The 13092-nt window shown below is 56.8% G+C and overlaps 1 protein-coding gene across 1 annotated transcript; it reads right to left on the bottom strand.

The window, feature by feature from the left end:
- Positions 1-40: 40 nt before the first annotated feature.
- Vars1 (valyl-tRNA synthetase 1) lies at positions 41-12249 on the bottom strand. The gene is made up of 29 exons (XM_048437829.3): positions 11411-12249; positions 9879-10013; positions 9645-9783; positions 9284-9405; positions 9122-9206; positions 8861-8961; positions 8599-8726; positions 5860-6024; positions 5604-5685; positions 5180-5299; positions 4988-5096; positions 4806-4900; positions 4512-4602; positions 4216-4340; positions 4031-4134; positions 3776-3934; positions 3599-3689; positions 3379-3484; positions 3220-3290; positions 3012-3137; positions 2634-2738; positions 2484-2552; positions 2334-2412; positions 2075-2202; positions 1637-1792; positions 1273-1479; positions 1091-1202; positions 662-987; positions 41-182 (listed from the first exon to the last, which is right to left on the bottom strand). Exons 1-29 carry the CDS (start codon positions 11795-11797, stop codon positions 114-116), a joined length of 3792 nt encoding a protein of 1263 aa, XP_048293786.3. The 5' UTR covers positions 11798-12249; the 3' UTR covers positions 41-113.
- Between the last annotated feature and the right edge of the window lie 843 nt (positions 12250-13092).

Below are 13092 nucleotides of genomic sequence, written 5' to 3'. Positions count from 1 at the left end.
CCGCCCCCCTCCTGCCCCCACCACACACAGACAAGAACAATTTTTGACAAAATATTTTATTGCTGCCATTCCTGTTGGTGGACCATGGGGGCTTTGAGAGTTGGAGTTGGGGGTCACAGCATCTTCTGGAACAGAGCAATGGCCTCATCCACCTTCCTGAGTTCCGCCTCTGTCTGTTGTAACTGGGGGTGCAAAAGGGGTGTATGGTGAGGACCCATGCCCAAGGAGATCCAAATACCCCACACTACAGAGCAAAGGGCCCAAGCTGGCGAGAGAGGTTGGTATGGTTGGCGGGCACCCCACACTTCCATCGTCCCTGCCTCTACAGTCTTCTTCCTGAGCGGCCAGCACCCAGTGAAGGGCGTCAGATCACACGCCCTGCTTGGCTGCACCCTACCCTCTTCACTGTAAGGAGAAAAGGGGCTGAGGGTGAGCACTCAGCTGGAGCCAGTGCCAGGCCTTCTTGAAGACCTCAGAGGCAAGGGTCTTCAGAGACCCCACACCAGGAGCCTGACTGAGTCAGTCCGGAAGCTAAGCAGGGGCAGACGCTACACCTGAGACTCCTGACTGCCACGTGGGGTTCCAGGGTCTAGGCACCTGGGCTGGGAGAGAAGCAGGGTGTGACAGAGGAAGTTGATGCTGGGGTGCCCCCGCCACACACCTTCGCCTCGTCTGCCTCCTGGACCTCAAGGGGCACCTTGGCAGAGTAGCCAGAGGCAGCACGGCGCTCCTGCAGCCGCTGAGCCTGGCGCTGGGCCTCACTCCGCTTGGCCTGCAGCTTGCCCAGCTCCCGGGCTGGGTCCACTAGCCCCTGCAGCTGCAGGTGGATGGAGCAGCGGTCTGACGCCACAGCCACAGCACAGCCCTGTGGTGCAGGAGCCCCCAGGGCCAGGACAGCAACCACACCAGCACTGGCCAGCGCCTGCACATAGCCCGACACCGCCGATGCCAAGGCGCCTGTGGCCTCATCAGCTACTTCCAAGAAACCTGTCAAAGAGGGAAGAAAGCCAAGCCTGGCTACAGCCCAGCCCTGAGCTCCGGATGGGCTGAAGAGGACAGTGGGACAGGGAACATAGGGCCCTAGGCTCACAGTCAGGCCTGGTCCGGGTCAGGTTGTAGTCGGCACGTAGGGAGCGCACAGCTCGGGTGATGCTCAACGCCAGCTCAAGAGCAGCTTCGGCCTCGGGGTCCTTCCAGGAGCACTGGGGGCAGAGTGGGGTAAGAAGGCCGCTCGGGTGGGCTACAGCACGCCCTCCAGGCCACACCGCCTACCTCTGAGGGCTCTGGGTAGGGGGTGACACACAGGCTGGCGGGAGCTGCTGATGTCCGCCGGGGCAGCCTCTGGAACAGCTCCTCTGTGACGAAGGGCATGAAGGGTGAGAGCAGCCGCAGGCCGACGTCCAGGCAGGTATAGAGAGTCTGCCGGGCACATTCCGCTGTTGCCTCATCCACTCCATTCAGCACGGGTTTTAGGCATTCCTAGAGATGGGGAGGCACAGTGTTCAGGGTCAGGGCTACCGGAGCCTTCACTGTGCCTCTGAGGACTGGAAGGCAACAGGTAGACTCAGTGTAAGAGCCAACACGCGGCAAGTTAATGCCAAAGCCACAGGACCTAAGTCCCAGCCCTGCTGCTCACCAAGTAGACGTCACAGAGCTCATAGAGCCAAAAGCTGTACTGGGCGGTGGTGATGGCCGGAAAATCGTAGGCCTGGAAGCCTTCATTGCTGAGCCTCACAGCTTCAGTGAGTCGGCTGCGGATCCAGCGGTCCACCAGACTCTCATGCCCTTCAGGCTTGGGGGAAGAGGAATGTCAGCCAGGAGGCTACCACATGCCCAGATCCCACCCACAAGAGAGTCTGCATTCCTGACTTGTCCAGTGTCTGGGGAGAAAGGATAGGCCCAGCCCCTCGGTGAGAGCCCTAGTGCCTGTCAATCATCAGCCTCTGTCTGTCCCCTGCCTACAAGGAGGATGAATCCTCGGGTATTGGTACAGCAGGGACTAAGCTTGACACTTGAGGACCAGGGGTGCAGCCTGTGTAGGTGCTATCAGCAATCCCAGCCAGAAGATCCTCACCTTGGAGGTGGGCAAGGGCACAAAACTCTTCCCAAGGCCACGCAGGGCAAACTTTGTGGCATTCCAGAGTTTGTTGCAGAAGTGGCGGTACCCCAGGATCCTATTTACATCCAGGTTGATATCTCGACCTAGGGGAGGGGCCAGTGTGACTCCACCCTGTTTTCCTTCCCAGAGAGGTCCTCTGCAGGCCCAAGGTGGAGGAGACCATGGGTCTTGGGGAAGGAAACATAGGCAACCCGAGGGAGGATGGGGACCATACCTTGGGATGTGTAGGCACAGAGTCCAAAGCGCAGGGCATCTGTACCACACTCGGGAATCCCTGCTGGGAAGTCGGCTTTCTACATGGTGCAAACAGATGGTCAGCCCCGCTCACCTGCTGCATCTCTACCCCCGGGGCATGCCCCCATACCTGTCCTTCTTTGGCTTTCTCCACCTCAGTGGGATCCAGGTTGCTGTTCAAGAGTTGGTCATGGAGGCCCTAAGAGAGGAGATGGGCGCCGTCAGGTTGTCCTAGCCACAGCTGCATCGCTGTTCCTAGCTGACCCACTGAGTGCCCCACCTGCAAAGAAACTCCATGGATGACATCCAGGGGGTCGATGACATTGCCAAGAGACTTGCTCATCTTCCTACCATGAGCATCACGCACGATTGCATGGAGATAGACCTGGGGACACACAGCGCAAAGAAAATGAGGCCATGATCCTTCCAGTCTTGGCCCTCACCAGGGTCTGTCTGCCTACCCAGAATCAGAGGTCCCTAGTGGCCCTACTCACTCAGTGCTTTAATGTATCTGAGAAGTGCCCCTCCCCTGGGAAGGAGGAACCCTCCCAGCTGTGGGACAGACTGAGCAATGCTAGTCCTAGCCGGCAACCACACAGGAAGGCAGGTGAGGAGGCAGAGGCGGGGGGAGGCTGGGGTGTCTTAGCGATCTCCACACCTCTCTGAAGGGCAGTCTGCCTGTGAGTTTCAGGCCGAGCATGACCATCCGGGCCACCCAGAAGAAGAGGATGTCATGGCCCGTCTCCAGCAGGGTCCCAGGGTAGAACACATTAAGGTCTTCTGACTGGGGAGATGAGGGTGTGGAAGTGAGCCAAGCTTTCCCTTACAAGGTCTCCCCCTCCACCCCCCTCACTCTAGGAACACACCTGATTGGGCCAACCAAGGATGGAGAAGGGAAAGAGACCAGAAGAGAACCATGTGTCCAATACATCCTCATCTACAAGAGGTCAAAGGTCAGAGGTTAGAGATTGGAAAATAGGGCCAGGATCCCAACTGTGTCCCCATCTTCCGTGTCCACTCCCTGCCTTGCTGAAGGCTGATCTTGTCAACGGACACTCCAAACTCGCGTGCTGCCTTCTCTCTGGCCTCTGCTTCGGTGCGTCCACTCACCCAGTACCGCCCGTCAGGGTCCTAATACAGAGGGTGATCATAAAAGGGTCTGCTGTTTCACCCAGACCCCTCTGCCAACCAAGGGGACAACCAACCCACATCCACTCCAACATCTAAGCTACATCCTTTCCTCACCTCCCCAGGGGGTACAGCTGGGTCATAGACGGTGATAAAGTAGGCAGGGATTCGGTGGCCCCACCACAGCTGCCGAGAGATGCACCAGTCTCTACAAACAGTGAGCGGTGAGTTAGGGAGCTCAGTATGTGCCCCTCAGATGGCAGTCCTCCCCACCCACCCAGGGGCTACACACACCGAATGTTGTCCATCCAAGAATGCCAAGTCCGTTGATGGGCCTCAGGCAGGATACGGAGGTCGCCCCGGGTCACAGCCGCACTGGCGGCCTGAGCCATCTCCCCACAGCGCACATACCACTGCGGCCTTAGCAGAGGTTCTACCACATCCTTGGAGCGGCTGGAGGAGGAAGTGGGTTGTGGAGGAGGCAGGTGCTAAGTGCCCAGAGAGTCCCATTATTTCCCATCTGCACCAGTCCCCGGTCCCCAGTCTCACTTGCAAAGCGGCACCACCATGGGGTTGTCCTTGACGCCACGGAACAGTCCCCGCTCCTTCAGTGCAGCCAGCACTGCCTTCCTAGCCTCAAACCTGGGCAGGCCCTAAATGGGAACGGCCTCATCACAGCAATGCCCAAGTAACCTTCCACCCCCCGCCAGTCCCCACAGTCCAGACGTCCTCACCAAGAAAGGTGGAGGCACATTGACAAGCGCCCCCTTTGAGTCCATGATGCTGACGGCCTCCAACCCATGCCGCTGCCCAACCTCATAGTCGTTCTGGTCGTGGGCAGGGGTGATCTTCACGGCACCTGTTACACAGGAGTGCCAGTGTCCCACATTCCTCTTGTGCTGAACGGTGTGGCTCCCGGACCACCCCACACCCACTCCCTAATACACTTTCCTGCATCCAGCCCCAGTCCTGCCTACGGGAGTGAAGATAACTTTTTATCTCTTCTCAACAGGCTAAGGCCCCCGCTCACCTGTGCCAAACTCCATGTCCACAAAGTCATCGAAGACAACAGGGAGGCTCCGGGACAAGAACGGATGAATGACACTCTTCCCCTTTAGGTGCTGAACATGGAGGAAGACATCAGAAATGAAAGGCAGAAGGCTGGGCACGGGACCCTCACCCAGGCAGAGACTCCTATCCTGGGCTAGCACCCATCCCAGCTGCCGACAGCTCTGGGCTGGGAAAGGCGCCCAGAGAGCAGCTCACACCCTCAGAGCCTGTCCCACACGCTCCTCCCTGGAACACAGGCAGTGTCCCTGCCTACCTGGTATCTGGAGTCTTTGGGGTGCACAGCTACAGCCACATCTCCCAGCATCGTCTCAATCCGAGTTGTTGCCACCACCACTTCCTCGTCACTGTCTGGGGTGACAGAGGAGCTGGGTCTCAGTCCCTCCTCTGTTCCTGCCCTCCTCCCCCAGCCCACATCCTGGTGTCCTTAGCTCCCACCTGAGCCTTGGACCTTGTAGGCAAAGGACACGAGGACCCCAAACTCCACCTTCTCCTTGTAGCCAGGCACAGAGAGCAGGGTGCGACCCGCCAGCTCCTTCTTATCCACCTGCGAGACAGGTATTTAGAGAAGTGGCCCCGGGTCTGGGCTGGGGAGGACTAGAAAGGGAGACAGGCTGTGGGCAGGTGTACCTCAATGTCAGAAATGGCAGAATTGAGGGTGCAGGACCAGTTGACCAGGCGGGTGCTACGGTAGATGACACCTTCTTCATGGAGCCTAACGAAAGCCTCTGTCACAGCTACTGACAGTTTCTAGGGTAAAAGAAAGGAAGTCAGATTTGGTGTTTAGAGGCCAAGGCAGACAGCCAAGATGGTGGGGTCCGCTAGAGTCCTACACCCAGCACAGACCCCTGGGCAGAGCACCAGGGCAGGCAACAGGGATGGAAGAGAGCTTCCAGCTGGAGTCTGGGCAGAGACTGTGAGGGCCGTGATTAGGGCCAGGAGCTGGTGTTTAGAGCTGAGTCCTCGGTTGTGCCCTAACCTCCTGGTAGAGCGTAGCCCACCCAAGGAGCACCCCTGCCCTGCCCCGCTCTGCCCCGAGGTTCTGCCTGCATACAGGGTCCATGGTGAAACAGGCTCGATCCCAGTCCAAGGAGCTGCCAAGTTTCTTCAACTGGTGGTAAATCCTGTCACCCTTCCTGGAAGTGGACAAGGATAAGCCTTAGGCCATCCAGTGGCTGATGGGGCAGTGAGGGAGTCACTTGTCCCTCTGAAATTGACCTGGGCCCTCCAGCCGCCCCAGTGGGAGGATCTGAGCTGCAGTCAGGATCCACAGAGGAGAGGGGGCTGCCATACCCACGGGCTGCACTCACTCCTCCTTCCACTTCCAGACCTCCTGGAGAAAGGCCTCGCGGCCCAGCTGGTGCCGGTTCACACCCCGCTCTCTCCACAGTTTCTTTTCCACCACCACCTGGGTGGCAATGCCTGCATGGTCACAGCCCGGGTTCCACAGGGTGGTCTCCCCACGCATACGGTGCCTATGTGAGGCATGAGGAACAGATGGTGAGCCAGGCTAGTACAGCATCACACCAAAGGTCTCAGGTTTTTGCCAAAGGGGTCCATGGATGCTGAAGAAAGAGGATGAACTGAGACCCCCTCATTCTAAAGCAGCCAGGTAGGGAGAGGATTCAGAAGACCAGCAGAACAATCTAGAAAAAGAACAAAGAGGAGGCTCTCGCCCAGTCAGGCAGCTAAGCATGAGATAGCCCATCAATCAAGTGAGTTTCCACACAGGAACAGGCCACAGACAAGACAGAAGGGAACCTCGTCCCCGTAGACCCAGGTAGACTGCTCACGGTCTTCCTCCTAGCCCCATGTTTTAGGAATCCACACACATAAGATGCCTGAGAGAGAAGACAGAACGGAGGGGCATGCGCCGCTCCAGATCGACAAGCAGTGACGTTCAGTGGTGTGACTGTGAGATACGACCCACAAAGGAGGACACACACAAGGTAAGGAAGAGCAAACGACAGAAGAACATACAACTGTGGCGGTGGTGGCGCACACCTGTAATCCCAGAGCTCTTGAGGCAGAGGCAGGTGGATTCCTATGAGTTCCAGGCCAGTGAGAGCTATAAAGTGAGGCCCTGTTTAAAACAAACAAGGGGGCTGGAGAGATGGCTCCAGTGGTTAAGAGCATTGCCTGCTCTTCCAAAGGTCCTGAGTTCAATTCCCAGAAACCACATGGTGGCTCTCAGCCATCTGTAATGAGGTCTGGTGCCCTCTTCTGGACTACAGACAGAATATTGTATACATGATAAAATAAATAAATCAAAGAAAAAACAAAAGGCTGGAGATGGTTCAGTGGACAGCACTGGCTGCTCATCTAGGACTCAGGCTCTCTCCCCAGCCCAGCCCCACAGGGCAGCTCGTGACTGTCACTCCGGTCCCGGGATCAACACCATTCTCTGGCCTCACTGGGCACTGCAAAGTAGTGCACAGCCATATGCAGGAACACACCGTCCACATACAATGGAAAAGAAAAACAGATCAAGAGCGGATGCACTGCATGCATGGTAGTTCCAGCGCTTAGGACAGCAGGAAGGATCACTAACCCAGGAGCTGCAGGCTAGCCCAGCCAACAGAGCGACCTCAACTCAAGAAAGCACAGGCTGGAGAGACAGCTCAGCAGTGACCAGCACTGGCCGCTCTTCCAAAGAATGTGGGTTCAAATCCCAGCACCCAGATGACAGCTCAACTCTAACTCCAGGTCCAGAGTATTCATTGCCCTCTTCTGGTCCCTGCAGGCACCAAACACATATGTGCTACACAGACATATGTCAGGGAAATACTCACCACATATTTTATACAAATTTAAATTAAAAAATGATGTCAGTGTGCATACAAGAAAGAACATGTAAACAGCACCAAGAGGACCTGTTGAATATAAGCAAGCAGTGGAGGAACAACTTTTGTGTTTGGTTTTGAGATACAGGCTCACTCTGTAGCCCAGGCTGGCCTTGAACTGCCCTGATCCTGTTGGCCTTGCCCCACACCTGGCTGCATAACAACTGTTTTTTTAATTTAGCAATTTTTACTTTATGCGTGAGTGTTCTGCCTACACACACGTGTAGCAGATGCGTTCCTGCAGAGGCATCAGCTCTAGAAATGGGAGTTAAGGATGGTCGTAAGTCACCATATAGATTCCAATCCTATAGGGAACTCCACAAAAGCAGCCAGTGGTCTGAACTGCGGAGCCTCTCCAACTCTGAGTAACAATTTTTGCTGGTTAGATTTAAATCTTTTCTATTTTAAAAAATAAAAAAGCAAGGAAGAAAGAGGGTCTGGGGCGAGGCTCAGTGGTTCAGAGAACCAGAGCTCAGTTCCCAGCACAGCGGTGGCTCACGAACACCCAGCTGCAGCTCCAGGGATCTGACACCCTGGGCCTCTGTCAGCATCCACACTCTCCTGGACAGGCCACACAGATGCACACACACAATTAAAATAAGAATTCATGAAGAATAACAACTACCGCCCCTTCTAGCACTCCAGAGGCCAGCGAAGAGGAATCTGAGTTCAAGACCAGCCTGGTCTAGAGTGATTTCCAGGACAGCAAGGCTGGGCCAACAGAGAAAAGACCGTCTCAGAAAACACCAAAAACAAACAAAAACAACCCAAAACCTAGTTCCTCAGCACCAGAGGAACTAGTGTGTGCTTGAAGAGCACTAATGTCTACAGCTCCTTGTACACACGCGTTTACAGCTGGGAGAGACCTGACACTAACAGGGCTCCTTCAGGGAGGGAGGAGGTCTGGGAGGAAAGACCAAGGAGACGTGTGCTTCAGCAAAAGTCTGCTCGCGCCTCTTGTAGAATCCACAGGCCTGCCTGCCGCTGACACCAGTGGTGCCTGTCTGTGGGAGACAGGCACCCCCAGCACTCAATGACACTAATAACAATGCTCTTCTCAGAAGACACAGGGAGGGACGTCAGGTGCGTAGAGGCATCACCTGACTAGCAGAGCCGTAAAGCCCCATCTGAGGGGCCAAACAACACCGACATGGCAGAGTCGGTCTAGCAGTAGAGAGAAAGGAGCCAAGCAGGGCAGAAGCTCACCATCGAGTCAGGGAGTCCTGGATGGCGTTGGTGAGCGCGTGGCCCAGGTGCAGGGAGCCTGTCACGTTGGGGGGTGGGATACACATCATGAAGACCCCTCGGGGATTTGGTGCTGATATACTAGGTCGCTGGTGGTGGAGAAGGAGGGGCATAAGCTAAAGCACATGGCATTTTAGGAGGCCCCTCCTCAGGTAATGGGTCCTAACGCCCTGCCCTTCTCCACCTCCATTCCCTCTGGGCCTGGGCAGCAGTAACCACTCACCCCATACTCTGGCTTGAAGAAGCCCTGGCGCTCCCACCAAGGGTACCAGGCAGCCTCCACATACTGAGGGCTGTAGGAGTCGGGCATGGTGCCACTTACATCTGGGAGAAGAGAAGAGGGCTTAGTGAAGCTGGAGAGGCTCAAGTTAGGACAGGAGGAACACATAGGACAGGCATGGTGCGGCTGTTCTGCGAGCCTCGCGAACCAGGGCAGAGGCCAGGACAAACCACAGCCAGGTGGGGTTCCTTCCCTAGCCAGTACCTTTCTTTTCCCCGGGTTGGGTAGGGAGGTCATAGGTAATGACCCCAGGGTCCCTTTTCTCCTTCTTCTCCGGTTTTGGTTTCTTCTGTTCAGAAGAAAGAAGACGCAAACATCAGCCCTCAGCAAGGCTTCCACCTCCCTCCAGCCCCATCCTTTGTCTACCTCCCCTGGTGGGGGCTGCTGCTGGGCCTTCTGCTTCTGCTGGAATTTCTCTAGCTTTTCCCGTTTCTTTGCTTCTTTCTTGAGCTGAGCAGCTGTTTTTGGGGGTGCAGTGACTTCAAGACCTGGAGACACAGAAATTCAGATTCAAGGCTGCTGGGGCTCCTCTGTGAATAGTGCCAAATCTAAAAAGGGCGATTTCTAGTGTGCTAGGGCTCAAGCCTCATTATCTCCCACCTTCCCCTCCCACAGGCTCCCCACCCTAAAGGCCCAGGCATTTCTAAGATAAAAGAAAAAGCAAATTACATGGAGTGCCCCAGAGGGGCCATTTGTCCCTCCCTCTGCCATCTTTTGTCCTCCTCACCTGGCTGTTGAGTGACAGACCTGGCCCCCGAGTACAGGACCACTTCTCCTAGCACGGCTCGGAATTCCGGTTGCCGGACACAAGTGTTAAACCAGCGAGTCACATTACCCCAGATCCGGCGGACAGCAGGGTCCAGAACCTGAGAGGAAAACAACAAAAAACAATTCTCTAAGTCACCCTGCAATCAAGTCTAGTGGACGTGCACCTGTCCCTCCCAAAGCCCCAGCGACTCACGTATCGGAAGGGCAGCAGTAAGGCTGTCACGGCAGCTAGGTCTGCCAGAGTGGGAGCATCCCCAGCCAGGTAGGTGTGCAGCCGAAGCCAGTCCTCCAAGGGGCTCAAGGCCTTGCCCAGGGCCCCAAGGGCAGCCTAGCAGGACAGGAAAAGGAGAAGACAAGGCTTATGTGCTTCTATCCCAAAGGTTCTCAACTTTCCTAATGCTGTTGTGGTGATCCCACCAGAAAATAATTTCCGCTGCTACTTTATAACTGTGGTTTCGCTACTGTTGTAAATTGTAAACACCCGTGTTTTCCAGTGGTCTTGGGCACTGGAAGGGTTGTTTGGCCCTCCCCAAAGGGGTTGCAGATTGAGAGCCACTGTTCTATCCATCACCATTCGGTCTCCCTACTCCCACGATCACCAACTCTTAGGCTAATTCCTTCCTTATCCAAAGGGTCATCATAAAAATACAATTGTTAGGTGTGTTGCTGCTTGCCTTTAATCCTAGTTCTCGGGAGGCAAAGGCAGGGGATCTCTCACGTTTAAAGTCAGTCTAGTCTACACAGCACTTCCACGACAATTAAGGCTACAAAGTTAAGACCCTGTCTCAAACAAACAACAAAACTATGTCTGACTGCATATGTCATATGCAGATCAGAGTGTTCAGCATGCAGGAGGCCCTAGTTTGAGCTCCACCCACAAAATATATATATTATAGGACCGGAGAGATGGATGATGTGGATGTTGCTCTTATGGAGACCCCAAGTTTGATTCCTGTCACCCATATGGCAGCTCACAACTGACCTGGTTACATCCTTGGCCTCCTTGGGCACTAGGCACTAATGCGTACACACATACATGCATTTGTGTGTGTGAGCGTGTTCAGTGAAACCTATCAAGCACTGAAGTTAAAGGATTATATGAAGCAGCAGTCACTGTCAGGTCTGGGGCATCAACAAGTACATCCAACTGAGAAAATATGCACGGGCAGACATAGAAAGCGCTAAACTGCAGGGAAGGGGCTCTGTATTAATCCATTGGGATCCGAAGAAGCACGGCAGGGAAAGTAGGCTAAACAGTGAGTGTCCCTCCACGGCCTCAGCTTCGGCTTCTGCCTCCAGTTCCCGGCCTGTGCAACCTGAGAACTGCACACCGAAATAAGTCCTTTCCTCCCCGAGTTGCTTTCGGTCGTATCGTTTTATGACGGCAACTGAAACTCAAAGGCCCTCGGAAACTTAAGCTGCCTGGCACACGAGTGCGCTCCAAGCCATTCCGCCAGGGTTCCAGAGAGAGGCCTGGTTTAAGCACACAAACACACCCCCAGCGATTCGGCAAATGCTGCAAATGTCAGGCACCCGGGGGAAGGATATTACATCATCCTGCATTCTTAGACAGAAACCAAGGCTAAAGTATTCGAAGAGTTCCCGAAGTCACCACGCCGGCGGCAGACGGGGATTCGAACTTTACTTCCGCATCTGACACCCCCCCTCTGAGGATCCTCTGCAATCCCGTTTTCAGAGAATCCCTCCTCCCTCCTCTCCCCTCACCTGGGGATCCTGCCCCGGACTCCGGAGTCCCAGCGCGGGCAGCGTCGCCCCGCAGGCCGCCGGCACGAGCTCGGTGTCTGCGTAGCTGACCCACTGCTGGACGAGAACAGCCGCCCGGCTGCCCCCGGGGCCCCCCAGGCCTGCCGGCCACAGCAGCTGCGCCACAGCCGGGGCCCCCCACACCCACAGCCCGCCGGGCCCCTGCTCCAGGGCGGGCAGGCGAGGCGGCGGCAGCGGAGTCCGGCTGCTCGGGGGAGGCTGCAGGCAGATGCGGGGGTGCGGGCCTCCCCACCCCGGGCCGTCGCCGGCTTCCCCGTAGCGGGCGGCGATGAGGGCTCGGAGGCTGGGGAAGGCGTCGGGGTGAGGGGAGACGTAGAGGATGGACATGGCCGTGCAGGAGGCGGTGCCGGTGCCGAGGACAGACCGGGCAGGGAGCCCTAAGCACGTGCGGCGAAGCCCGGCTGGTTGGCGGCGAGCGGCGTCCGGAGGAGGGGGCGGGGCCCGGTCGCCCTCCCGGGGCTGGGAGAGGCGGGTAGCGGACTCAAGGCGGTGGTCACTCCGGGCCGGCGGTTCTCCTTAGCCGGCCACGGCTGCGGCCCCCCAGGGCGGCCAGGGTGGAGGCGGCGGGTGGCGGAGGCAGCTCTCCCGCTGTGGGAGAGCGCGGCCGAGCGAGCGGGACCCACGTGTCCCCCTTTGTGACAGCGCGCGTTTCCGGGCCCGGGTCCTCGCGGGGCGGCTGGGTCCCGCCTGTGCGTGCGCGGTCCCGAGGGCCGGGCCTTCGTGTGCAGCCCGAGCTGAGGGACAGCGCGAGCGGCAAGAGCCGAGTGCGTGACGGGAAAACGCGTCCGCGGGGACGAATCTGTCCAGGTCAGGCGTCGCCGCGGTACCTCCGGGTCCTCGGTCAGGCGTCGCCGCGGGCACCCCGGGGTCCTCGGGTCAGGCGCCGCCTCGGGCACCCCGGGGTCCTCGGATCGGCGTGCCGGGCTAATCCCGGCCACCGCCTCCTGCAGGACTGTGGAGCCTGTGGCTGTTGGCAACCGTCGCCGTTTGGGGGTTTAGTTCAGCGATGCATCACGCGGCCCGCACCGCTTGTTTGCATCTTCTGCTCCCAGAAAGTGTGCCGATCACTCCTTCGAGAGTTGAAGGCTGGAGCCGAGCGCCCTACCAGCTCGCGGGACCTGGGATCTAACCAGCTCGAAGTGCTGAGAGTTCTTTCACGTGAAAGGAAGTGCAGGGGAATGGGAAGGCGCACTAAAGCAAATGGCTAGAAATACAAGTTCGCAGTGCTGTTGGGCGGCCACTGGCTCTTTTTTTTTTTAAAGACTTACAGTGTTCTGCCTGCATATTTGCCTGCAAGCCAGAAGAGGGCACCAGATCACATTAGATGGTTGTGAGCTGGGAATTGAACACAGAACCTCAGGAAGAGCAACCTTAATCTCTGAGCCTTCTCCGCAGCCCGCTTTTTTATTACATTTTTACTGTGTGCACTTGAGCGCGTGTGGAAAAAAATCTTTCCAAAAAGTGGGTCCCAGGAATCAAGTCACGGTTGGCGGCTGGCGCCATTTACGGATGAGTCATACTGGCCAAGGTATTACAAGCTTTAGGGCGGAAGTGCATAAAGCTGGTAACTTGGGTTGAATTCCAGGCCGGAGATGGGGGAGGAGGTATGTAGAGAACTGGAG

The sequence above is a fragment of the Myodes glareolus genome, chromosome 18 (genome assembly GCF_982192425.1).
Source record: "Myodes glareolus chromosome 18, mMyoGla1.1, whole genome shotgun sequence".
NCBI classification, from domain to species: Eukaryota; Metazoa; Chordata; class Mammalia; order Rodentia; family Cricetidae; genus Myodes; species Myodes glareolus.
The sequence above is the reverse complement of the archived record's forward strand: the minus strand, read 5'-3'. Positions and strand labels throughout refer to the sequence as shown.